This window comes from Myotis yumanensis, unplaced genomic scaffold (genome assembly GCF_028538775.1).
Source record: "Myotis yumanensis isolate MYYU_CA2020_CCGP unplaced genomic scaffold, mMyoYum1.0.hap1 SCAF_14, whole genome shotgun sequence".
In the NCBI taxonomy this organism is placed as follows: Eukaryota; Metazoa; Chordata; class Mammalia; order Chiroptera; family Vespertilionidae; genus Myotis; species Myotis yumanensis.
In genome coordinates this window covers 12,328,059-12,355,924 of record NW_027223765.1, presented here as the reverse complement: position 1 = coordinate 12,355,924, position 27,866 = coordinate 12,328,059, and the positions used below count along the sequence as shown (strand labels likewise).

The following is a 27,866-nucleotide window of genomic DNA, read 5'->3' as shown; positions in this document are numbered from 1 at the left end:
AGGACCATATCTGGTTTTATATACAGGGTGGGGCAAAAATAGATTTATAGTTGTTTGTATGGAGAATAATTAATATATAATAATACAAAATAAACTGTTTTATATACTCACAATTGCAAACCTACTTTTGCTCCACCCTGTATGATATCCTTAGTGCCCAGCACAAAGTTGGACATGTAGTAGCCACTGAAAAAAGCTTTGTTGAATGAATAACTGAGTGATGGTTAGGTTATTTAAGATGAAAATAGGACTTGAAGTGGAGAAAATGACAGTGAAGGAAGACACACTAATATCTCCAAAGAATGAAGGAGAGTGACTGGGTGGTAGAATGGCCAAGAAAGAGTTGAGGATCATGTAGACTAAGGTGGATGCCCCAGGGCATGGGCTGTATGAAGGTGGGGCATTATGGGAGTATGAAGTTAGGCATGGATAAAAGAAAAACAGGCTTTCCCAGAGATTCACCCCTTTGCCTGTGCCATATTTTCTTCAGAATAAAGAGAAAATACCCATCATAATCAGTATCCAAGGGCACGAAGTTTTCTTAGAGAAATCAGAAAAGCCATCATGCACTAAAGGAAGTCAATGAAAATGGAGCAGATGGTGCCACCTCCAAGCTGGCCACTGAACCCTGCAGATCTGCCATGGTCCCACTTCTAAGGAATGGGCAAACTAACACAGAAAATCCTCCACTCCCCAAACTGCCACGTGGCATCTCACAAGCAGCTCTTTTTTTTTTTAAATCCTCACCTGAGGATATTTTTCCATTGATTCTTTAGAGAGCATAGAAGGGGAGAGAGAGAGAGAGAGAGAGAGAGAGAGAGAGAGAGAGAGAGAGAAACACTGATGTGAGAGAGGCACATTGGTTGCCTCCCACATGCCCCGACCAGGGGATTGAGCCTGCAACTGAGGTACATGCCCTTGCCTGGAATCAAACCTGAGACCCTTCAGTCTGCAGGCCGATGTTCTATCCCCTGAGCCAAACCAGCTAGGCATAAGCAGTTCTTTTTGACTCTTTATTAAACACTAAAAACCAGATACTTGAATTTAAACACTCTCTATGAAGACACGTACCTTGGTCCACCCAGGAAACTGGATAAAGGTGTCCTGGGGCAAGTCTGGGATTCCACTAGGAATGGAGAAGTTTCCCACATAAAAGGCCGGGAGTGTATAGTTAGATGAGTAGGCACAGGCTTTGCTGCGGTAGCTTCTGTCGTTGTCATGCCAGCCACCCAGGTGGTACACAGCATTCTCAATGTCCAGCGGGAAGATCATCCAGTCTGTGAGGATACTGGAGTTGAGGGTCAGGTTAGAAATCAGGCCCTGCAAAGGAGAAGCAGAGCAATGAGCTGGGGTGGGGAGGAAAAGGCATTAAGTGTCTGTGTTCCAGCCCTGAATTCCTGGGAAAAGCAAACTGGGATATGAAACACCAACAATAGTCAACGAGACTCAACCAGTGCCTACATCCAAGTGACACAGATCTGGCTAGGGAAGAAGCACATCTCCCTGGAAAGATGTATGTTTCCCAAACCACAGCTTTCTCTCTCCTTCGCAGGCCAGATGTCCCTGCAACAGGCCCAGAAAGGGGGTTGAGCTACTAGAGCTTTTAACCCCAAACCCCCAATCTTCAGAGTTTGATTCAGAGCCACTGCTAGAATGGAAGAGAAGATGGAATCTGAGGAATGCAAAAGAATATGCAGCTCACTGTGGACTGAGGGAGGGGACAGTCTCTGCCTCTGACATATAACCTGGAGTAAGCAAGTCTTGACCTTGGGCTCCTGAGCAGCACCCACAAGGACGATCACATCTGAGTTCACTCACCAGGTGTAAGGACTCAATGAGATACTATACATGAGAACACTTTGTTCCAAGACCCCCAGCAGATGCCTGAAACCGTGGGTAACACTGAACTCTATACATACATATATTTTCCCCTATACATACATACTTATATACATACATACCTTTTCACTTAAAGAAAGCACTTTAGGGCTTCTCTTTGGCAAATCAGAATTGCCAGCATAAATACTTTGTGCTTTGGGGCCATTATTAAGTAAAATGAGGGTTATTTGAACACAATCACTGCGATACGACAACAGTAGATCTGATAACTTAGACAGCTGCTACGTGACTAACAAGCTATAGGTGCGCAGCGTGGAGATGCTGGACAAAGGATTGTTCCAGGCAGGATGGACTGGGACAGCATGGGATTTCATCACAGTACTTGCAATTTAAAACTGGAATTTTCCACTTAATATTTTTGGACTATGGTTGACTGTGAGTAACTGAAATTGTAGACGGGAAACTGTGGCTACTGAATCCGTCAAAGCATAGAAAGAGCAGCGGTGATGGTGACGAACCTCAGAGGTGTATTCTGAAGTTGCTCTGTTTGTCCCATGAGGGCAGGGGGCAGGTGTTGCTGGCACTGGCTACCGCATTGAAGCCTCTGCTCACAGTGCATCTAACTTCCCCTTCTTGGCCTTTTATGTGGGACAGCACCCCCATTCCCCGTGAGATCCCAAATCTGTCTCAGACATCTCTCAATAGCAAGCCTCAATGACTCACAGAGTAATTCAACAAACATTAGCCAGGCACCAGTGTGCCAGGCTCTCGGCTGGGTCCTGGGGAGCCAGAGATTACATTAGCAGTACTGTCACTCCATGTGTCAGTGTGGCTGCTGAGAGCCAGGCAGGAAGGCCACTAATTATAGCCTCTAACAGGGTTATATTTTATTGATTTCATAGAGAGAGAGAAACATCAATGATGGGAGAGAATCATTGATCAGCTGCCTCCTGCATGCCCCCTACTGGGGACTGAGCCCGTAACCTGGGCATGTGCCCTTGACCGGAATTGAACACTTGTCCTGTCCTAGACTGGGTGGTGCTATCATTCCCTCCATGCAGGCCTGCTCTCTTCTAACACACGGTGAGATAGCAGAGGATGTATCTCAACATCTTTACATCCCCAAAGCACCTCGCAGAGTGTGAGCTTAACAAAGGTTTGCTGGGTAATGCTCTAAACATATGAGTGAGAAAAACACCTGGACATGGTAACCGGCAGAGGCGAGAGGCAGGGCACCAAGGCTTTGCACGGTTCAAGAGTGTCATGGATCGTCCACACCCAGAAAACAGGGCAGACCCAATGCTAAGCTGACTTTGTTGGCAAGGGAGTGCCTTTCGAAAGCCGGGTGGGTTTTATAAGCAAAGGACGAGCACAGTGCGGTGGTTTCCTCCTCCTGTTTCTTTCTACAGAATGACTGAACTCAAACACAAGAGAAGGGTTCTGTCTGCAGAGGAAAACAGGTCTGCAAAATAACACAACTTCTAGGTTGCAAAACAAATCAGGGCAGGTTCATTCATCCAAGCTGACAAAGTGTGTGGGCCCGTTTTTTTTTTTTGTTTTCTTTTGTTTTTTAGAGAGAGAAGGAGAGAGAAAAACATCAATATTAGAGAGAAACATCAATGGGCAACCTCCTGCACACCCCTTCTGGGGATCAAGCCAGCAATCCGGGCATGTGTCCTGACTGGGAATTGAACTGGCACCCTTTTGCTATGTGGGACAATGCTCAATAGCCACACTTGCCAGGGCCAAAGTGTGTGTGCTTTTTTTTTTTTTTTTTTTTTTAATCCTCACTTGAGGATATTTTTCCATTGATTTTTAGAGAGAGTTGAAGAGAGAGGAAGCCCTTACCGGTTTGGCTCAGTGGATAGAGCGTCAGCCTTCGGACTGAAGGGTCCCAGGTTCGATTCCGGTCAAGGGCATGTACTGTGGTTGTGGCACATCCCAAGTAGGGGGTGTGCAGGAGGCAGCTGATCGATGTTTCTCTCTCATTGATATTTCCAACTCTCTATCTCTCTCCCTTCCTCTCTATACAAAATCAATAAAATATATTTTTAAAAAAAGAGGGAAAGACAGAAATATCGATGTAAGGAAAACACATCGATTGGTTGCCCTCTGCACATGCCCGACCAAGGCCTGGGCCAGGGAGGAGCCTGCAACCAAGGTGCATGCCCTTGACCGGAATCAAACCCAAGACCTTTCAGTCTGCAGGCCAATGCTCTATCCACTGAGCCGAACCGGCTAGGCCAGTGTGTGTGCTTTTAAGAACTGCTTCTATGTTAACTGAAGGGAAAGAATGTGAGAGCATATTTAAATAGATTTACAAAAATTTCCTCAGGTGGCTTAGGCACAGTCCTGCCAATCTTTGAACCTCACTGCTAACAGCAAGGCTGGTCCTACCTTATAATCATTGATATAATAGCCGTAGTTCACACGCCCCATGTTCTCCACCAGAAGGTCCAGAGTGGCTCCAGCTTTCCCCGTTATGTTCAGAGTGGTCACATAGTTCCGGTCAAGGACTCCCTGGGGGACCTGTGGGTTCAATGTCAAATGAGGATTACCTAAGGTGAGGGGATCGCAGAGAGGCAGCTCACTCAGTTAACTCAGCAGCATTTTCCTGCCTTGATGAGCCACCAGGCTTGGGAGGAAACGTTTTGATGGCCCCTTAGTCCAAGTCACCGGCCAGGTGGCCAACTTCCTCCAATCACTGCTTTCTTTCTGAACAGCTGTGAGCCAAGGAAGGTCTAGACTGGTTTCCTCTGCTCTGGAATGTTTCCCTTCGTGTCTATTTTTAATAGAAAGGGAATGGCGGCAAAACATTCCAGGGGAGGATTCCCATCACAGGAACCTCTTCGTGTTCTCATAGCGCAAAAGGCAGTCATAAAAAACTAGCTTCTAAACAACATGGTGAGTTGAAACAACATCAGATAAACGAGATAAAAATCAGAGAGTTAGGTGGGGTGTTCTCACCTCAAAATACCTGATACCACGAAAATTATATAATAGAATGAACGGAAACAGGCATTTTAGCAACAACATATTCCTAATTTTTTTAAAAAAATGAGATTTAAAAAAATTGATGTTACTGACCATAGTTCACTAACACAACGCCTAGATTGAAATCCAAGAAACAACTGCCATCAGTGTACACAGAATGTCTTAGAAACTTGCTCCCACTGAAAATAAAGCCGCGGATGACACTGGAATGGAAATATTTTAATTTGAAATTTCCTGAACCAATTTTCTTGGTTAGGAAACTCTCTTTGTGTCTTCTTTCACATGAATGTTTCACTGAGAGGAATGGAAACCCTAACATATCTTTGTTATGAAACAAAGTTCTTTGTGGATTGTAGCTGTAACGGTCATGAGCAATCTTTCTTCAGAATATTATTTTTCATAAATGAGTCACCCCTCTGGTGTATACAAAACGGACCCCGTCCTCCAGAAGCCGAGAAGACATGGGATGGCCTTGGGCTGGGGAGGCCAGAAAGGTTTCCGAGAAGGTGGGGCCCTGGGGAGGGCCCTCCAGGTTAAGAAGGGTGAGGGGGTGTATCAGGCAGATGGAGCACGAGGGAGGCCATGTCAGCCAATGAGGGGCACAGCTGAGGGGCAAGAAGAAGAGGGGCAGAACCTAAGGTTCAAAAGGAGGACAGAGGTCTCCAAGGCCATGATACCGAGTGCAGACCACACATCCCCAGGGGGGCAGACACACCGTCCGGAGGCCACTCTTACCCCATCCACGGAGACGTAGGCCCGGTCGTGGACGCCCCTGTGGGGTGAAGAGAGAGGGGTTGGCTCGCTGCAGTCTTCAGGAAGTGTTGTTCGGTACAGCATAAACCCAAAATACTGGCGAGAAAAGGATGAAAGACAAATCCATCACTTTTGCAATTCGTTTTAGGAGAACTTGGTCCTCCTCGATCTGAGTGTAAGTGATGCTCCTGAAACCATAAGGAACTGAAATGCTTCCTCCGCCTCCGGGGAAAATTCAATCTGAAAGAAGGGAACTGGCTTGAGTTATTTGTTTGTTTGTTTGTTTGTTTGTTTTTTGTTTTGTTTTTTTAAATATATTTTATTGATTTTTTACAGAGAGGAAGGGAGAGGGGTAGAGAGTTAGAAACATCGATGAGAGAGAAACATCAATCAGCTGCCTCCTGCACATCCCCCACTGGGGATGTGCCCGCAACAAAGGTACATGCCCTTGACCAGAATCGAACCCGGGACCCTTGAGTCCCCAGGCCGACACTCTATCCATTGAGCCACACCAGTTAGGGCTGTTTGTTTGTTTATGTCCATTCTCACCGAGGATATTTTTTCCATCGATTTTTTAGAGTGGAAGGGAGGAAGAGAGAGAGAGAAACATCAAGGTGAGAGAGACATTGGTTGCCTCCCGCATGCACCCTAACCAGGGCCGGGGATCGAGCCTGCAACTGAGCTGTATGCCCTTGACCGGGAATCAAACCTGAGACCCTTCAGTCCATGGGCTGACTTTCTAATCACTGAGCCAACCCAGTTTTTAGATCCCGGAATAACTATTACTTCTGTGAATAACTATCACAGAAGTAAACTTCAAGGAACCCTGAAGAGTCTTTCATCCAACATCCTTTTCCATATGAGGAAACGGGACCCTGGAATGTGTTCAGTGATTTGCCCTGAATCACTGAAGGGAATCCTATCCCATACATCGAAGGTTACTTATGGAATCTCAAAAAACAAAACAAAGAAACAAACAAACAAAGGAGACAAATAACACCAATGCCAAGAATGTTCAGTAAAACATTCTCCAGGTTCTTGGGCTAAATCTGCTCTAACATACAAAACAAGAGTCAATCAGAAACCGTGTAAAGTGGAGGAGTAGGGGAAACGGAGATAGTGAGCAACAGGGGTGCAGCCTGCTGCTAAGTCAGAAAAGACTTTTAGGTGCTGGTATCCCTGCTCCAAAAGGAGGCCCCAAACAGTCAGCCTCGGCAGCAACAGCACCCACGGCCCGGAGGGACCTGCCTGCTGTGGACATTAGCCAGGGTGAGCGGGACCAAACCCTAGGTCAGTGGAAAGAATCCAAATCCAAATCCTTCATGGACCAGAGACAAAGTTCCTCACTTCCAGGGCCCAGCAAGCAAGGACGTGCACCTCGGGCAAGAGGGAAGGTGCTCTGGAGGAGCTGAAAACAGTGTTAACCATGTTCCTGTGTTGCAGGAAAGGCCTGAACTCAAGAAATGCCCCTGGTGTCGCCACTGAACCTTCAAGAACGCCTCCCTCGGACCCCAAGTCTCCATCTGTCTCTTGTAAGTCTTAACTCAGAGGCTGGGGAAAACGGGGAGGCTTCCTAGCGGGGAGCGGAAGCTGCGATGCTCCCCGCAAAGGTGGAGCTGAGGCCTCCGAGGCTGGGGGTAGGGGTGTACCAGGGCGGCACCCCACTCCCCGCAACTGTGGCCTCCATGGGTTTCATTGGAAATAAACACGTGTGGGCTTGCCCCAGACCCAAAACAGCCAGGGCTCAGGGCACCCCACCCAATCCAAGAGCACTGCCTTGGTCCAAGATCAGAAAGCAGAGGGGCCTGAGAAAGAGCACAGTGTGAGTGTCTACACATTAACCTGGAGCTCACGTCCCAGGGGGCAGCTGCTCTAGTGTCCATGTCTTCTCCTATGTGCTCCATGCCCTGCCAGGTGGAGAAGGCATGTTCTGATTTATAGATGGAGAAATGACCACACAGCCAGTGCGTGCTCAAATTAGAGAAAGAACTCTACCCAATGTGAATGAAAACTAGGGGGTGGGGGACCTTAATCATGCACTTTATTTGTCACACACCAGAGCTGTTGGCATAAAACATTCTTGTAAAATTTCACAAGTGTAAAAATAGTCACCTGTAAGACATTCTTGTAAAACTTGTGAAACGTTCCAAGTGTAGGAATAGTAATTGAAGGCAAAAACACACTAGACTAAGATCAGATTTGCTATGATTCTATCATCTTATTGTTCAGACACCTTCCAGAAGGCAATCGATATAGAAAATCAAAAGGGCAGACCCCATTCAAAAAATGGGGCTGAGATCCTAACTAAGTGATCAAACTTAGCAATAGTAACAAAGGGACAAGTTGACCTCATGGGCACCCTGAGGACACATCACCTTTGTCGTGTTTGTGCCAAAAACGTTTTGCTGAATCGAATTAGTGAAGGGCAGTCTACCAAGCAACTGGTCTGAACTCTTCAGAAAAGTTTATGTGACGAGAGAGAGAAAAGAAAGACTTAGGAACTGTCCTGATAGGACTAAAGAGGCATTGTCACTAAATGTAATGCATGATCATGGATTGGAAACTCGACTGAAAAAAGATAAGCTATAGAGGACATTAGGGAATAATGTCCCTAATCCCTTCCCTAGACCACCAGGGATACGTGACTATGGAAGGTCTATTAGATAACTGGATTGCATTAATATCGAATTTCTTAAGTATGATCATTATGTTGTGGTCCTGTAGGATAATATCCTTCTTCTTAAGAGATACATGCTGTAATATCTAAGGGTGAAGTGTCATGATGGTGACAACTAACTCAAATGGTAAAATAATAAATAAATAAACAAAAGAAAACAACCAAACCAGCAGTGATGACATATACACACAGAAAGATAAAGCAAGCGAAGCCAATGTTACCACGTGGTGAGTCTAGGTGGAAGCTATATGGGTGCTGGTTGTACTGTTCTTGCAACTCTTCTAGATATGAAATTTTCCAAAACAGAAAGTTGGTAAAGCTCTTAAAGATGGGGCAGCGCACCCTAACCGGTTTGGCTCAGTGGATAGAGCATCGGCCTGCGGACTGAAGGGTCCCAGGTTCGATTCCGGTCAAGGGCATGTACCTTGGTTGTGAGCACATCCCCAGGAGGGGGTGTGCAGGAGGCAGCTGATCGATGTTTCTCTCTCATCATCGATGTTTCTAACTCTTTATCCTTCTCCCTTCCTCTCTGAAATCAATAAAGATATATTAAAAAAAAAAAAAAAAAGATGGGGCAACGCCTAGAGATTAAACACACATTAAGACACACACACACACACACACACACTCTGCCTGCTTTCTGTTCTCTTCAAAGCCAGAAAAAGAATCTCAAAGAACCTAATCTAGTAAGAACACCGTCCTTACACTTCGCTAACTAAGGACAAATAACTAAGTTGTCGTTTCTGAGTATAAAATAGCGGTTTCCCCACTGGTACCTAGTAATAAAGACTAATTAGATGAGAAGTGCACTCAATGCATAGCTTGGGCAGAATCATGCTGAAGCACGTTAAGCTACAACTTATTTGAGTGAGAATAAGAAACGGGAAACGTAGGACAGATCGGGCTAATGTGCAATATCACAGCTACAGAGAGCCCGGGACTCTGCTGCTCGATTCCGTGGGTCTGACTTAGCCGCTTACTATTTTGGTCCCTGTGCTCAGAACAGACACTGCAGGGAAGGGCAGAACACACATTTTCCCAAGTGGAAGAAAGGTGAAGCATTACCTTTGAAGGCCTACCTGTTTCACCTGGATAAATGTCAAGGGATAAAGGCTTTTGACAGGCCCAGCGGGACACAGAATGTTCAGAGCTTCCTCCACTGTCTTTAACTGAAAAGAAACAAAAGCAGCGTTCACTCACTGCCGCCCCTCCCTGGTCATTGGAATGGAGAATGTCATTTGCAAATTATCCAAGTTACCAGTGGGTTTGGCCAAACTCCGAAATAAACCTAAATGGTTCAAATTCCACTCAGTCCTGTTCCCCAGTCACCGTTAATCATCTCTCGCAGGTCCCTAACTTTTGATGAAAAGTAACTGATGGGAATCTTAAGAAGAGTTTCAAACATACCTGCTTGCAAGTACAACCTCCTGTATAGAAAAGGCCCTTAAAATAAATGAAAACCGAGGCTCGCGGCTGCCTCCTCTGAAGCCTCCCCCGGCACTCCTGAGGGAAGTAACCCGACTGCGCCCTCTGGATTTGTCGACAGCACGCCTTTGGTATCATTTGCCAGTTGGATCCCTTTACAGACTATCACCACCCCAATGCCCAGTACATAGGAGCCACTCAATAAATACACACATTCAATCCAAACGATCGTGTATTCTTGCAACGCAGGATGCTCATTCTGGTGCAAGAACAACAATGATAACAGCTACCCAACAATGGGTGCCTAGCGAACTCCAGGGGAGGCAGGACTTGACCCACACACCTCACTAAATCCTCACAACTACCCAGTGAGGCAGGCATTCTTGTTAGGGACTCAGAGAAGCTCACTGGAGCACTGGCAAAGCCAGGATTTGCAGTTAGGTTTGGCTCCAAACCCAAGACTTTGCATGGCACAGCACTGGTTAGGAATTGTATAAGCACTTCCCATGTTACCTTGCTGATGTGCAGCACCGAGGGAAAAATACCTTCAGTACAATTCTATCCATTCAGCCACGCACAAGGGCGTTTTCCCACTTGGACAACTCAACTCATGGTAAAAGCTGTTAGCCTACATAACTATGTTCCACATACATTTAATTCAGTGAGATGCAGGTTTGCTCTCTTCAATATTAACAAGGAAAAGCCATTTCTGCTCACACAATTTTCTTTCACAGAATGTGCTTGGGGTACCGAGCTAGATTTGTTTTAACGACGTTGTATGAAACAGCTGCAGTTATTTTCTGTTGTATAAAAAAAAAATCCTCATGGCTCTAAACCCCACAAACGAACTTTTCCTCAAGTAGCAATGGCAGTGAAGGAGCAGAAGATGCTCCCTTTACAAGTGTGATTCTCGTTTGATTAATCTAACGAAAGATGCCTATCAGGCAGAGAGGCCGGCCACGTCCTCTGTAGAATGTAACACACACATCTGACGCTAGGTGGAAAAAGCTACAAGAACTAAACCCACCATAACATCAAAGCGCTTCATGAATGGAAAAACCATACAATCATGTTTGGTATTTGGCTTAAAGATAAAAATGTATGATGCTATTTTAGAATATCAAGATTCTTAAGAAATATGCAATTGTTCATGTTTTTTTTCTCTCTTGCTTGTGAGTTATCTCATGTAGGAGTTAGGGATTATAAAAGGGGAAAACCTGAAGACAGAGATGGTCAAAACAAACTGACTTTGGCTTACGTCAGTCCTGACTATTCAACGTAACCTCTCTTCCTTTTCTCTTTTCCTGGAATAAAATGTCCCTAACTCTTATTTATGATTGATTTCTGGCTTCCCCCCCTGATGTCTCATTTACCATATAAACTACAGACCACAAAAACTGATTTTGAGATGGGAGTGTGTAATTAGGGCAAAGCCCTATCAAATGCCTCTGGCTTTTGAGAACCCCCTAAAATAATAGTGAATTATAAAAAAGAATCTCACCAGCCGTAACAACAAGGTGTCATGTTATTCCCACAAAGGATCCCGAGACTGCTTTGGGCAACTGATAATGGAACTAAAATCACTTGTATGATCTAGAACACCTCTCTACTCCTGCTCATGCCCATCTGCTCACCCATTCAACGCGCATACGTATCCTCTCGCCTCCATGTCCCCGCTTTCTCAGAAACACCATCTTCCCCATCAGTCTCACAGAAACAAATTCACAGAAAAATAATGAACCGGCTCCCCAGCGTAACACTTTCACTGACTTCTAAATTCCATTTCCTCACTTTCAATGTTTCTGTCATTTTTTTTTTCTTACCTTTTTCAGAGCAACTTTTCCATATGCAAACTTTGGTGTGGACGGAGGGATAGGGCCTTCCGGTACTTTTTCAAACTGTAAACCAGAGTGAAAAAAAAAAAAAAAAAGACAGAAAAGAAAAGGAGCTGTTAAGCCCTCAGAAACATATTTAATTCATTTTTAAATTAAAAATTTAATTCATTTAATTCATTTTTCCAAAGGAGGGTCAAAGACGGGAACCACAGTGCCAGTGATGTTTTGGAAAGGCAAAGGAACAAAAGACTTCCTTCCAAGACAGGATCCGGGTAAGGTTTTACTTCCAAGTGTGTGTCTGTGTATGTCTGTGTTTTCAGCTCTAGGAATCATTCAAGTCAATATAGAACAAAGACTTCAAAAGAGCAAAAACAAGTAGAGAGAATGAGGGTGGCGGCAGAAAACTGGAGTTGGGGAAGAAAAGGAAAAAGGTACAGCATCTGAAGGGAGGGAACCTAGACGGAGTAGGACAAATATTTTTTGTTGATTAAATCATATTGGTAGGTTAAAATTTTGTATCAATGTTAAAATTGCCATGGTTACATAAAAGCATATTCTGACCTATTCTTATGAAACATACACTAAAGTGCTTAGGGATAAAGGGCCATGATAGATGCAATCCTTCAATGGTTTAGAAAATACAAGAGGGAGGCGGGGGTAAATGATGAAGCAAATAGAGTGAAATGTTGACATGGGTGAATCTGGGTGAGAAATAGACAAGTGTTCTTTGTACAATTTTTATTCTTGAAACTTTTAGGTAAGTTTTAAAAATTTTATGAAGTTATTTTTAAATTTAAAAAAAAACTAAAAATAACAAAACCCTATTAAATATGTGTGCATGCACACATATTAGCATCAGGAAATATGGGTGTAAATCCTAGGTCTTAGCAAGATCTAGGTACATCTGGCATCTCCAAGTCGATTGCATTATGATCTTTCAGGATCCTTACATTTCTTTCTTTCTTGCTTGCTTTCTTTTTGTTTACCTTTTTAAATAGTAATTTTTTAAAAAGAAGAGGATAAAAGACTGGTTAAGGAAAAGCAATAGTTTCCTGACTCACTACTTTCTTAGTTATATTTTTCAGAGGAAATCATTCACAAATCATTTACTTGTACCTATTTTTGCTTCTTTTGGTCTCTAAATAATATACTTATCTGCAATTTCTTGTTAGATGCATTTTTTTAATGTTTTTTTTTATTAAGTTTGGAGAGAGGAAGGGAGAGGGAGACAGAAATATCGATGATAGAGAAACATCAACATCCACCAGCTGCCTCCTACACGCACCCTGCTGGGGATTGAGCCCACAATCTGGGCATGTGCCCTGACCAGGAATTGAACTGGCAACCTCCTGGTGCATGGGTCGCTGCTCAACCACTGAGCCACACCAGCCAGGCCTGTTAGATCCATTTAAAATATCATTTCTTCAGTACATGAGAATTTAGCTCAGTTGTATTATTAACTCCTCATAACTCCTTTTCTTGCCAACATGGCCTTATCACCATTTTCAGTTTCTTTACTGGTTAGCTCTGCAGATTTAAATAACATCTATACCTTTGTTTCTTAGTTCCATCAATTAAGATTATCCTTTGCCCTGACCAATTTGGCTCAGTGGATAGAGCGTCAGCCTGCGGACTGAAGGGTCCCGGGTTCGATTCCAGTCAAGGGCATGTACTTTGGTTGCGGGCGCATCCCCAGTGGGGGGTGTGCAGGAGGCAGCTGATCGATGTTTCTCTCTCATCGATGTTTCTGACTCTCTATCCCTCTCCCTTCCTCTCTGTAGAAATCAATAAAGTATATTAAAAAAAACAAAAGATTATCCTTTGTGTCCACACTTTTAAGACAAGGCTATTTACATCCTTCCCTGAGCTCTCCTCCCTACTCCAGCCTCCAAAACCATCAGCTATACTTTCACATTGTCAAGGTTAAAACAGTCTGTGCGGTGGCCATAGGTCCTCGCTTTATCTGTATACTGACTCAAAATTCAAAATCAATCATTCTTTTATGACTCAGTCATAAAAAAGAATGAAATTTTGCCATCTGAAACAACATGAATGGACCAGAGGGTTCACCCTCGAGGTCAAAGTGTTAACCATGTCTGGTTGGGTTTACCCACACCAAAGAGAATAACTTACAAAATGCAAATGTCATGAGCTTTGTCATGCCTTCAAGAGTCATATGCAGCCCTAACTGGTTTGGCTCAGTGGATAGAACGTCGGCCTGTGGACTCAAGGGTCCCAGGTTCGATTCCGGTCAAGGGCATGTACCTTGGTTGTGGGCACATACCCAGTAGGGAGTGTGCAGGAGGCAGCTGATCGATGTTTCTAATTCTCTCTCCCTCTCCCTTCCTCTCTGTAAAAAATCAATAAAATATATATTTTTTAAAAAGAGTCATATGCAAAGGGTCCCTGAAGCTTCCACCACTGAGCACAGGCTTGTTCAGCCTGGTGGGAAATTATCATCCCTGGGAGTCCAGGTCAGGGAAAGATATTGTCCATCACCACCCAATTAACTCTGGAAATGGATTAAAGAAGAGATACATTCCACTTTGTAAGTCTTTGGTAAAGGAAAGAGGCAGGGAGAGCTAGATATGGGGGTACTTATAATCCCATAGTTTCTCTCGATGCAAGCAAATATTTGAGTATCGTTTAACAAACCAGCTCACTGACCATCTACAAAATCTCAGAAGAGCCCACTTTTAAAGTAGTTTATTTCTCTCTCCCAAACTTAAGTATCCAAGAGGAAAGGAGGAAGAGATGACTAGAGGTTAAGCTATAATTTATGATGAACTATTGAATTACATTAATTTCTGAAGTCTTTATGTCCTTCATCGGTTCATCTTGCTGGGGCCCCTGGTTATATGATTGGGATCCCCGGGTTTGTCTTTTGCTTGGCCCACCACCTTTCTTGCTCAATTCTCCATGTCCAATTGCAACCTTCTCTGGACTTGAGCCTCCACTTCCATTGCTGACCCCAGAATCTGAGCCTGTCCTAACTACTTCTTTCTGGAGGTTCTGGAGAGACACTTCCACCTGGATGTCACCAGGGGCATCTTGAGCTGAACAAGCCCAGGACTGAATTTGCTTCCCAATCCCCATCCCCAGCCTGTGCTTTCTCTGCAATCCTCTATCTGAGTTGCTGACCCCAATACCCACTCAGTTATCCAATGAAGGTTATAACCTGGACAAATCAACAACTTCTTATTCTTTCTCATCTGCATTAAGTTAGTTGCCAAACCCTACTAAATTTAATTCCTAAATATATGTATTTTTTTAATCCTTACCTGAGGATTGTTTTTATTGATTTTTAGAGAGAGAGAGAGAGAGAGAAAGCAAGCCAGCCCTGGCTGGTTTGGCTCAGTAGATAGAGCGTTGGCCTGTGAACTGAAGGGTCCCAGGTTCGATTCCGGCCAAGGGCACATGCTCAGATTGCAGACTTGATCCCCAGTAGGGGTTGTACAGGAGGTAGCCAATCAATGATTCTCTCTCATCATTGATGTTTCTATCTCTCTCCCCCTTTCCCTCCCTCTCTGAAATCAATAAAAATATATTTTAAAAAATAGTGGAAAGAAAAGAAGGTAAGATGTAAGAGAGAAACATCAGTTGATTGCCCCCATATACACTCCAACAGGGGACCGAACCTGCAACCTGGGCATGTGCCCTTAACTGGGAATCGAACTGGTGTGCTTTTAGTGCATGGGACAATGATCAACCACCTGAGTCACACTAGCCAGGGCAAGCCTTTTGTGTTCTTTTTCCTCCCTTGAGGTTTCAAATTGCCTTTTTTTTCTTGTCTGCATTTAGATTAACACCTCTTTAGGTGGGGCAAATGTAGGTTTACAGTTTTTACAGGTTTTTTTTTTTAATATGGAAAAATATAATAATTAATAAATAATAGTACAAGAATAAGCTGTTTCACACAACTGTAAACCTACTTTTGCTCCATTCTGTATATGATATCATACAGGACTACTTGCTCCAAACAGATGCAAATATGTTAGAAAACAACAAACTAGACAATTGTTTAGAGTGTAATAATTGAAAAACCCACTTCTGAACATTTCAAGGGTCAAAGAGAAATCAAAATAAGCATGTTTAGAAAAAACTATGATAAGTATATTACATCTTAAGATTTACGAGATGGAGCTATAGAAGTACTTGAAGGAAATGTATAATCTTGAATATTTATAGAAGGAAAGAAGAAAGGCTGGATTTAAAAAGCTAAGATTCAAATAAAGGAAGGAAATAATAAAGATAGGAACAGAACAGAAAGCTCGAAAGGGAGCAGACATACAAGAGAGAGCTTGGGAGTCATCATTACAAATTCTACAGTGATCGAGCCCATAATAAAAACACATGAGCAACATTTTAACCAGGCACTTGAAAGTTCAGATGACATAGACAAATTCTTACTAGTAGATAAGTATAGAACACATTTTTCTATATGTTTAACGTATTACATAATATAGATTTTACTATGTGGGCTTAAATGGAGACAGCATACTTAAACAAAAAATAGTCCATACCATTTATAGGCAGAAAACCTGTGTTTTTTTAACTTCAAAACTCAGGTGACTGAGCAGAAAAACTGTGGGTTTTTTTTTTAACCCACAGTAGAGACAGGAAACCCCACCTGGGGCTTTAGATGCCTCAAAAGGTCACAGCGTTAGCAGGACTAAGCAGTTCAGGTGCCAGGCCAGAAGCAATTGCATACACTGTCCCAGACAGAACAAGGAGGGATTGCTGACAGCTCACATTTGAACCTTGCTTCCACGGCCCACGGATTTTCTCTATGACACATATTAGCGATTTATTTGGACATACATTTTCTTACCTTTAGTGTAAATAATAGTAATGGCTACCTCTTAGTGGACCACATGAGCCTTACATAGGTTCTTTTTCATCCTGACACCACACCCAAGTGCTGATGGTCCAGTTTTACAAATGAATAGACTAGTGGAGCAACTTGTCTGTAGGCTCATTCTCCATCAGGTTGGGGCCAGGACTCAAGGCCAAGTCTATCTGATGTGTCCCTGCATTCATCCTTCGAAGTCGTCTACAGCAGCGGTCGCCAACTGGTGGTCCATGAGGTCCGAAAGGTTGGCGACCGCTGGTTTAAGAAAACCTTTGGAGCAGCGGTTGCCAACCCGTAGTCCGTGAGGTCTGAAAGGTTGGCGACCGCTGGTCTATAGAGCACAGTGAGTCCAAGGCAGGCTCTGCCCTAGACCAGCCCACCGCAGTCCGTACAAAGCACCCACCTTCCGGATAACATCTCGCACAGCAAAATACTTCTCGGTGAGGTCCCCTGCCTCACTCAGGGGGGCGTCATAGTCGTAGCTGGTGGGCTGTGGTTGGTAGGGCATGTTGGCTCCTAGAAGACAAAAAGGTGCCACTGGTTACTCCTGGAGGCCCTGGGCTAGGACAAACTCTTTGGGATTCATGAGCTCAGCATTATGGAGGGAGAAAATAAAGGACATGTTTGAACCAATTGCTTTCTCTTTTTTTAAAAAAAAAATGTTTTTAATTGATTTTTAGAGAGAGAGAGAGACAGAGAAACATCAATTGGTTGCCTCCTGCGTGCACCCCAATTGGGGATCGAACCGGCAACTCTTCGGGCCACAGGATGACGCTCAAACAACTGAGCCACACAGAGGTGGCCTTCTGGATGCAAGGTTTAGAGAAATCAGTTTCTTGCTGCAAGAGACCCTTGCCAAGCACCGTGGAGTCTACAGAGCGCTTTCCCCATCTGCTCTCAGCAGAGTTCACAGTTGCGACCCCAGCAGATCTCAGTGCCAGGGGACAAGCAGGGAATCAGAAACTCTCTACAAAACTTGCTCAGCACAACCAGGCATGGCAGGGCTTATGGCATGACCTGCATCTCTGACTGCTAACCTTGTGGTCTTTTGCATAATCTCGAACTGTGTGGCCGAGAAAAGGTCAGTGGGGGAGACACAGGTGACTTGGCCAAGGACCGGCAGAAAACAACGGAGGGTTATCAGACCAAACAAAGTGGGAGATGACGAGACCATAGAGATTCTAACGTGACCTTAAGGCCTCTGCGGAGACTAGAACGGATGCCTGGTGTGCCTCTCCCGTTGCTCTCCAGGACTAAGGCACTCACTTGTTCCCCAGCTACTGGGAGTGTTGGCTGCTGACGGCTCTCAGATGGGCTCCTCTCTGGTCATGGCCTCTGCTGGGCTGCCCTGCTTACAGTTACAACCCTCCCAGGATAGCCCATATCTGACAAGTGACCCAGGTGGGGATATAAACTCAGTCTCTTTGCCATCCTAGCTCCAGCCAGAGCTCCCTCTAGAATCAGCTAAGCCACTTGTGAAACCACATCACAGCCTCGTGCCACCCTCAGCTCAGTCCTGCCACCTTGTCACACATGATATTCACAGGTAGGAGACTGTGTGCAACTTTGGCCGGGACCATATGCCAGTACTTAGAAAAGTCACCCAAGCACGAGAGTCACACGGAGAGCTTGTCAATAGAGACCCCTAAACCCCGCCTGGGATTCTGACTCAGCAGGCCTGGGGTGGGACCTGACTCGGCATTTCTAACAGGCTCCCAGGTGACAGGGACCCTGCTGTCCCAGGACCAGCCAGACTCTGCACCGCCCCTTTCTCTTCTACTCTAGAGAGCAATTTGCAATGTAAGTGTGAGAGAATAATGTTATTTTTAAACAATCTTATATCCGACCTAAGTGTTAAGTAAATGAGGCCCCAAATCCAAGAGTTCACCTATGATTTAGTAACGAAGTCCTTCGAATGGTTCCACAGCTCACCAATGATGGATCTGCCCTGGGTGATCCTCCAGGTGGTGGAGTTGACACATGGCACGAACCAGGCCAAACTAGTTCTCATTAATTCTCTGCACAGAATCTGCATTTGGAACACCTAAACCAACTGAATTGATCTCGTCATATTACTTTCCCCCATTTCTTTCTTTTTAAAATATCTTTTATTGATTTTAGAGAGAGGAAAAGAGAGAGACAGAAACACTGATGAGAGAGAAACATCCATCGGCTGCCTCTTGCACGCCCCGTACTGAGGATGGAGCCGGCAACCTGGGCATGTGTCCTGACTGGGAATCAAACCAGGGACCTCTTGGTGCATAGGACGACGCTCAATCCACTGAGTGACACGGGCCAGGCACTCCCCTCATTTCTTTCTTTCTTTTTTTAATTGATTTTTTTACAGAGAGGAAGGGAGAGAGAGAGTTAGAAACATCGATGAGAGAGAAACATCGATCAGCTGCCTCCTGCACATCTCCTACTGGGGATGTGCCCGCAACCCAGGTACATGCCCTTGACCGGAATCGAACCTGGGACCTTTCAGTCCGCAGGCCACCGCTCTATCCACTGAGCCAAATCGGTTTCAGCTCCCCTCATTTCTTATTAATCAGAGACAGCTGCCTGCCAACAGGTCTGCCTGCCTCTGGGGATACAGATGATAAAACACATCCTTTGCCGTGAGAAGCAACGAGAAAGAAAACCACATCCCTTTTTGCAAAGAGCTCACCTTCTTTGTGGTCCCTTCTCTAGTTCTCAAGTGGCAGTGGTTGTGCTCTCCCTGCACAGGAGACAATGCGTGCACCTGAGAAGTAGGTGTGGCCTCATTGACCCGAGAGGCCTCCCCACCCTTCGAGGGGCGGGAGAGGACCTCTATGGGTTGTCCAGCTGGGTTGAACAAGTGTGCCCTCCAGAAGCAAACTTTACAGGCCAAGGGAACCCAGGCTGGGAAGCTGTCTGGTGGGTTAAAGGATGGCCTGGCAAAGGAAGTCTTTGTTCCATTCCTACCAGCAGACTATTTCTCCGGATGTCTTCAGACCAGCAATGCGTCATAGAGAAACTGCTAATTCAAGCCTCTTCTCCACATCAGGGAGTGAGAGTGAAGAAGGCAAAGAAACAGCTCTCCACGTGGTGTGAGACGTATAGGACAGCCTGGAGCCCACAGGAGCCCCTCAGACAGATGGGGACACACACAGGCACATAGTGTGGTGCACATACTTGCACATGTATGTGCACCTATGTTGGGTAGGATGAACAGTGAGCTCATGACGTTCTTCTCTCATAGCTCCCCTCTGGGAAGCTGGCCTGAAGGACAGCGGCTAAGAAGCAGACTGGCTCTCCCTCATGTCCCCTAAGAGACCAGGCCACATGGCAGGTCAGGGGCCTGGCGTTCATGAGTAGGGCAGGGGCTTCGGGCTGCAAGGGATTATCCCAAGGGCACTGTCCAGCTTTCCAAGACCTGACTTTGAGTCCAAGCTCCACCCCTGCAAGCTGTGGGGGAGACCTGTGGACTTGTTGTGTCCCCTGCTTTTCATATCGATAAAGTGGGTCGGTAATCGTAGCCCCGCTGAGACTGCTATGAGGACTAAGTGGAAAAACAGGTGGAAAAGAGACTCTCATGAATTATGGCAGGGTAAGAAGCGAGGGAGAGGATGAAAGACAAGTTCTGTTTTTCTCAGTGGTAGTTTTCGTAGTTTCTAATTTTTAAAACTGTATTGTTTTAAGCAGAACAGTAAGATATTTAAAAATATATCATGAATAGTAAAGTTCCCAAATATATCCGTCTTCATTCCTGGATTTGAATTCCACGAATGGAAGCGAGGTGGAATTACTAGCTACTGAATGAAAAAAGAATCCCAAAGTCTTACTGTTTCTAATGAGAAGACAGAGATACAGAGAGACGATCAAAAACTTCAACTACCAATCTTGCACATTATTGTCTTTCAGCCAGCGACATTCGAGTTTTGCAATACCTCCATTTCTTGGCTCTAACAATAGTAATAACATTAATAATACTTGGAAGCTAAGCCTTCTCTTAGCCCACCCCACCCTGCACAAAAGACAGCAGTTCTAAGGGGGAAATGCATTAAGAGCAGAGAGTTTACAATCAGAGATCTTAGGAGATTTAGGTCCAAACTAACCCTTCAAAACTCAACAGTAGAGCACCCTTAATGATTCAGAGAGAAAAATACAGATATAAAGAGAGGTGGGGATTGAGGCTTAGAAGAAGGCCAATAGAGAGCATTGTATGTCTTTGTAAAAATTAATGGCAAGGAAGATAATTTTGTCATAATCTTCCTACCAAAAAAAAAAGGCCATATAGAAATGTAAAATGGTTCAGCCACTTTGGAAAACACTATGGCAGTTCCCTCATATGGAGTTACAGCCCGGCCGGTGTAGCTCAGTGTTTGAGCAGCAACACATGAACCAGTAGGTCGCAGTTCAGTCCCCGGTCAGGGCACATGCCCAGGTTGCAGGCTTGATCCCCAATAGGGAGCGTGCAAGAGGCAGATGATCAATGATTCTCTCTTCATTGATGTTTCTATCTCTCTCTCCCTCTTACTCTCTCTGGAATCAATAAAAAAAACCATAAAAATATATAGAATTACAATGTGACACAGCAATTCTGCTCCTAGGCACACACATCCCCAAATTGAAATGGGTTCAAACAAATGTTTATGCATTAATATTCATACATTGTTCAGAATAGCCAAAAAGTGGAAACAACCCAAATACCCATCAGCTGATGAGTGAATAAACAACATGTTGTACATCCATACAATGGAATATTACTCAGCAATAAAAAGGGATGAAGTACTGATACATGCTACCATATAGATGAACCTTGAAAAGATTATACTAAGTAACATAAATTGAACACAAAAGACTACATACTGCATGGTTCTACTTATATGAAATGTCCAGAATAGACAAATCTATATAGAGAGAGTAAACTAGTGGTTTCCAGGGGCTGGGAGGAGGGAGTACAGGGAATTTTTTGGGTACGGGGTTTCTTTGTGAACTGATAAAAGTGTCCTAGAATTAGGCGGCAGAAATGGTTGCACAACTTTGTGATATACTAAATACCACTAAATTGTACATTTTATGGTATGTGAATTATATTTCCCCAAAACAAAATGGAAAAAAAAAAAAAAAGACCACAACAGAACATATATGCCCATGTGAGCTATAGCCAGAGACTGTGACCAAGGCCTGTCTAGCCAGCCTGCTTTAAAACAATAGGGTTTCTAAATGCATAATTTATGACCCTTAAAATTCTTTTTAAAGAAAAATGATTTCTTAAGTTATATAGGCAATTTTTATGTATTAGAAAATATAGATGACAAACAAATAGAAAATAAAATTGTCTGTAGGCATCCCCTCTCCCCCAAAATCAAGCACCAGAAAACATTTTAGCAGAAGCTTCTATAAACAGATGTTAAATTGCTCTTACCATTCCAATAGCCAAAATTGGTCCCACCTATAAACATGTACCTACAAGGAAACAGGAGAACAGACAGTACTTCACTGTGAGCCCACAGCTGTGCGGGGGACACCCTTCCCTCCAGGAATGAACACTCACAAGTTCACATTCGCCCCTCGGGCAAGTATATCCTGGAGGGAGGATGCTACCACTTCAGTCTTGACTGTTGAGTGAGGTTGGCCCCAGTGGTCTAACCAGCCAGTATAGAATTCAGAATTGATCTAAAAAGAGAAAGGGAGGTGGAGGTTAGGCTAGGGCAGTGATGGCAAACCTTTTGAGCTCGGCGTGTCAGCATTTTGAAAAACCCTAACTTAACTCTGGTGCCGTGCCACATAAAGAAATTTTTTTATATTTGCAACCATAGTAAAGCAAAGATTTATATTTTTGATATTTATTTGATATATTTAAATGCCATTTAACAAAGAAAAATCAACCAAAAAAATGAGTTCGCGTGTCACCTCTGACACGCGTGTCATAGGTTTGCCATCACTGGTCTAGAGTCATGACCATCAAATCCTGGGGCTATTGCCCTGTAACTATTGCTCCAGGGTCCCCACCGAGGGACAGGTGGAAAGGGGAGTTGACATTCACTGCTTAACCTAGAGAACAGCATTGCCCAAACTCAGAACTTAGGCACTGTTGAAATAGTATGCCTGAAAAGTTATATACCTGCATCAAAATTTTATTAACCCATCCCCAGTTTAAATACAGTAGGAAAGTTTATTGGGCAAAAGAATTGGATGGGAAATATTGTTATAATCAGCTCCAAATGGCCGGTTAGGTTTTCAGATCTCAGGTTGACTTAAAGTGAGGTCAACTTGTCCAAGCATTCTGCAAAGCAGGCCCCAAGCCCTCATGCTTCTCCTGGGCATTACCCTGCCAAGCCCTTGGTCTAGAGAAGGAAGAAGAAATCTGGACACGTTCTGGGGCCTCCTCATCTCAGGAAGTAGCTCCACCCAACGTCTGTGAGTGCAGGTTCTGCCCTGCTCGCTAAGCAGAGGCCAGTTTCAGAAATGGCTGTTTGTACCAAGGTCTGAACACGGGTGGGAACACAGACCTAAACTCAGATCCTGGCTCTGCCACTCTCCAGCTGTACAACCCTGGGAAAGTCACATGTTCTGTGAGCCTCATTGAAAAGGGCGACAATAATACTACCTAGGAGAGTTGCCATGAGGACAAGTGAGGTAAGGTTGGCAAGAACACGGAGCCCAGTGCATGGCAAGGCATTTGCGCTAGTCCCCATCTGTTCCGCTCCAGGGCAGGGCCTCAGTTCAAGCAGAAGCATTGCTGCTGCTGTCACTCATGTGTCCAGTGGGCTATGTCCCCACAGTCCCAGAGCCAGAAGAACCACGGGTCTGCTCCCCCCATCTACTGTAATGAAGTTGGTACAAGCAGTCTCTCCACATTCACCCCCAATTCTTACCAAGGGTCCTTTGGGTTCATACTTCCTCTGGATTAGGAAAGCTTTTGTGATGTTGGCACCTGAACATGACCAGAGGGAGAAGAAAGGTCAGTCATGGGAATGACAAGAAGTTAGATAAAGAGCCCTGGGAAGGATTTGGATCTGAGATTCCCGAGCTTCTCAACACTCCCATGGGCCTGGAAGACCTGCAAGGTAGCTTTAGGCTGCACCCAGACCAATGGATGTGTGGGGACCACAAAACGTTGCTTCCTCTCTGAACCAGGTCCCCATGGCCTTTCCTGACTGCACTGCCTGGGGAGTTCAAGTCACAGGCTTGACTTCTCCACCTGTCTTTCCCCACAGCCTGGGCATATCTTACGGGATTCTCTTTTCACATAGACATCTGGTTGACCCAGATGCTCCCCACAGGATGGGCCTGCTGTAAAGATACTTCCTCTACAGCAGCAGTCATCAACCAGTGGTCCCAAACTTATGACCCAGTGCCCACAGCAGATGTCCCAGAGTAGAAGTGACACCAGCCAACAACCTCCACATGACCCCTTGCTCTCGAATGGTCTCTGTAAGGCCAGGTTTCAGAAGAGAGTGTGCTGATCAAGAAAGATCACTTACTTATCGCTGTAAATTTCTCACTATGAAGCAACAGGTGGCATTCAGATCCTTTGTTTCTCTTCTCATGAGCCTCCTTCCATGATCTGACCCTCAGCCAAGGCCCCACTTCCACACAAATGAATGAAGTTGCCATGAGCCCACCTGCCCCAGGTACACTGGTCTTGCAGTGGTCTGTCCTTCAACCCACAGTAGCAATCATGCTGTCATCCCACCTACAAATAACGCTTACAACACACTTGTGATAATCTTCCATTTTTTCCTCCCAACAGAAGTCTATGCTTTTTCATCACTGTAATGGGAGGTGTGCCAGAGAAGGAGGAAACCAGCATGCCACTTCCTGTGCAGCTCTTTGCAGATGAGTTATCACCAATTGCTCCGAGCAGCGTAGCAGTTTCTAGAAACACGCAATTCACTTAAAACCTGTTCTTTTTTTGTTTTGGTAATATAAAAGAATCTCTTTAAAAACGCAATTCCACCTGACCGGTGTTGCTCAGTGGATAGAGGGTCAGCCTGTGCACCGAAGGGTCTCAGGTTTGATTCCTGATTAAGGGCTCGTGCCTGGGTTGCAGGTTTGATCCCCAGCACTGGCTGTGGTGCGTATGGGAGGCAACCAATTGATGTAACTCTCTCACATCAATGTTTCTCTCTCCCCCTCCTCCCTTCCACTCTCTCTAAAAATCAGTGGGAAAAATATCCTCGGGTGAGGATTAATAAAAAAAATTTTTTTTAATATAATGACATCCTTCTTTGGCGAAGGCAAGTATTGGACATGCAACATGCATGGAGTGTCTTACTCCTTGGACAGAAGAACAGTGAGGTCTTTATATTACTTGAAGAACTGGTCTATTTTTGGGGGTGGGGGCGGGAGATAACTTTTTATTTTAAAATAACTGCAAACTTAGAGTAAGGTTGTAAGAATAGTACCAAAAACTGATATTCCCTTCACCCAGATTCTCTAATTGTTAACATTTTACCGCATTTACTTTGTCACTTTATTTCTCATGTAAAAGTATACATATTTTGCCCTGGTGTGGCTCAGTAGGCTGAGTGTTGTCCCGTGCACTGAGAGGTTGCCGGTTTGATTCCAGGTCAGGGCACATGCCTGGGCTGTGGGCTCCATCCCCAGTAGGAGGTGTGCAGAAGACAACTGATCAATGTTTCTCTCTCTCTCTCTCTCTCTCTCTCTCTCTCTCTTCCCTTCCCTCCCTCTCTCCTAAAAAAATCAATTAAAATATTTTAAAAATAAATGATACATATTTTAAAAATTCATTTGAGAATAAATTGCAGACATGATGGCCCTTTACCCCTAAATACTTCACTGTGCTTTTTCTAAGAACAAGAGGATTTTTTAAATAAACACAATACAAATATTAAAAACCAGGAAATTAACATGGATACAATACTACAATCTAATCTATGTATAATCTAATCACATTCAATGGTCATAATAACGTTCCTCATAGCAAAAAATAAAGAGAAGAAAAAAAGTTCAGTCCAGGATCCTTTGTACCATGTCCCCTACAAAAGCTGCTCTCAACCTAAATGAAGATTCTTTCGTTACAGCCAGAGGTATATTATATCCAGATGCATCCTGGCCACGCTGCCCCTGAACTTGCATTTGTGGAACCCCTGGAGCTTACAAGGCACTCATGAGTCAGGTAAGACCAGTTTTGTAGCATCCACCAAACCACCTCCGGCCCATGACTGTTCATAGGGTTATGAGTTATGCAGAAGGTAATGAAAGTTACTTTCCACACTCCAGGGCTGACCTCAGAGTTCACTGTGGCCACAACAGAGCCCAGAGCATCCAGCCACGACTGGGGTGACAGAGAGAGCAAAGAGCAGTGTGTCCCAGTCGGAACCTGAACAGCTACTGCCTCAGGGTGGAGCTTCTCCCAGATGGAACAGCTGCTGGGCCAGCCAGTGCCTGGGAGGACAGTGCTCCAGGTTCCAGGCTAGGCCTGCCAGCGCTGAAAACGGAGGTCCTGTCCTAAAGACCGAATCAACTGAAAGAAAATAATCTTAGCACCCAGCCAGTGTGGTTGAGCACTGAACTATGAACCCTGTCACGGTTCGATTCCTGGTTGGGGGACATGCCCAGGTTGCGGGCTCGATCCCCAGTAGGGAGCGTGCAGGAGGCAGCTGATCAATGATTCTCTCTCATCATTGATGTTTCTATCTCCCTCTCCCTTCCTCTCTCTGAAATCAATAAAAATATATTTTACAAAAGAAATAAAATAATCTTAACAACTCGATAAAGGGAAATGTGAGAAATCTCGTTCAATAGGCCCCTGCCACTTAGCACAACAGCTGTCCAGAGCGATCAGCTGGGTCAAAAGCCCAAGCCTTCGTGCATGGCCTGAGCTGGGTCAAAAGCCCAAGCCTGCATGCATGGCCTGAGCTGGGTCAAAAGCCCAAGCCTGCATGCATGGCCTCAGCTGGGTTTTCTGTTGCTACAAACACCAACCTGGTCCGAAGTCCACGGTGGCGTACAGCCCCTGCAGCGCCCCACACTGCATAAGTTTCTCCATTTCGCCATCGGTGGTGAACAGAACCACGTCATTACCCAGGTGGTAGTGGAAACGCTTCTGCAGGAAACGCAGGTAGTCATAGTCACAGGAAAAGTAGCTGCCATATTCATTTTCAACCTGCAAATTAAAAGAGAGGAGGGTGAAAAGAAACCAGAGATCCCAATGAAGTCATTCTAAGCCAAAAATATCCCCTACACTCAGTCCTCAAAAATCATTTTTTTAAAAATATATTTTTATTGATTTCAGAGAGGAAGGGAGAGATAGAAACATCAATGATGAGAATCATTGATCTGCTGCCTCCTGCATGCCTCCTACTGGGAATCGGGATCGAGCCTGCACCCCAGGCATGTGACCTCCTGGTTCATAGGTCAATGTTCAACCTCTAAGCCACAGTGATCAGGCTCAAAAATTCATTTTCCAAAAAGCAACTCAGCATAAAAACCTACCCTGCCCAGGAATAAGAAAAAGAAAACAGAAATCACAATGCTAGTTTTTGGATTGTAGTGATGTTCTATACCAGTGATGGTGAACCTTTTGAGCTCAGTGTGTCAGCATTTTGAAAAACCCTAACTTAATTCTGGTGCCGTGTCACATATAGAAATTTTTTAATATTTGCAACCATAGTAAAACAAAGACATAGTTTTGATATTTATTTTTTATATTTAAATGCCATTTAACAAAGAAAAATCAACCAAAAAAATGAGTTCACATGTCATAGGTTCACCATCACTGTTCTATACTATTGTAGATAATCCTATATAATAAAAGGCTAATATGCAAATTGACCAAACCTCGGAACAACTGGTCACTATGATGCGCACTGACCACCAGGGGGCAGATGCTCAATGCAGGAGCTGTCCCCTAGTGGTCAGTGTGCTCCCACAGGGGGAGTGCCACTCAGCCAGAAGCCCTGAGCCAGGCTCACAGCTGGCAAGTGCAGCAGCGGGGGTGGGAGCCTCTCCCGCCTCTGCGGCATTGCTAAGGATGTCTGACTGACGACTTAAGCCTGTTCCCCGCTTAAGCCATCAGTCGGACATCCCCTGAGGGCTCCTGAACTGAGAGAGGATGCAGGCCGGGCTGAGGAACCCCCACCCCAGTGCATGAATTTCATGCACCAGGCTTCTAGTTATAGATAATACTCAACTCTGCTATTGTAGTGCATAAGCAGCCATAGACACCCTATGAATGAATGGGCATGGCTGTGTTCCAATGGACTTTTATTTACAAAAACAAGCAGCAGGTCAGTTGGCTCATGGGCCGCCATCTGCAGATCCTAGTTTTAGAGTAACTGTGTCATCCTGTAAGCTCCTTAGTGAGGCAACAAGGCACCGCGGACCTTTAAAGTGGTTGATCTTCCACGGCAACAAGTAGGAACAGGGCTATTACCTCATGATGACTACTCCATACACTGGATGAAGCAAAGTTGTGGGTGGAAGGTCCTGCCCTAATTATTGTCACCTGGGATATTAATAGGTGTTTGTGGCTTTCCTTATTTTAGGTGTGGTC

At 44.7% G+C, this 27,866-nt stretch overlaps 1 protein-coding gene across 1 annotated transcript in view; it reads right to left on the bottom strand.

The window, feature by feature from the left end:
- Window positions 1-27,866, bottom strand: part of GLB1 (galactosidase beta 1) — a 65,425-nt gene that overhangs the window by 12,899 nt on the left and 24,660 nt on the right. Inside the window, exons 6-15 of the mRNA XM_070391811.1 lie at window positions 26,297-26,477; window positions 23,221-23,279; window positions 21,897-22,018; window positions 21,768-21,808; window positions 16,779-16,891; window positions 11,512-11,586; window positions 9,343-9,432; window positions 5,569-5,682; window positions 4,237-4,368; window positions 1,072-1,320 (exon numbers count right to left, since the gene is read on the bottom strand). Of these exons, the coding sequence (XP_070247912.1) occupies window positions 1,072-1,320; window positions 4,237-4,368; window positions 5,569-5,682; window positions 9,343-9,432; window positions 11,512-11,586; window positions 16,779-16,891; window positions 21,768-21,808; window positions 21,897-22,018; window positions 23,221-23,279; window positions 26,297-26,477 (1,176 nt within the window). The remainder of the gene's footprint in view (window positions 1-1,071; window positions 1,321-4,236; window positions 4,369-5,568; window positions 5,683-9,342; window positions 9,433-11,511; window positions 11,587-16,778; window positions 16,892-21,767; window positions 21,809-21,896; window positions 22,019-23,220; window positions 23,280-26,296; window positions 26,478-27,866) is intronic.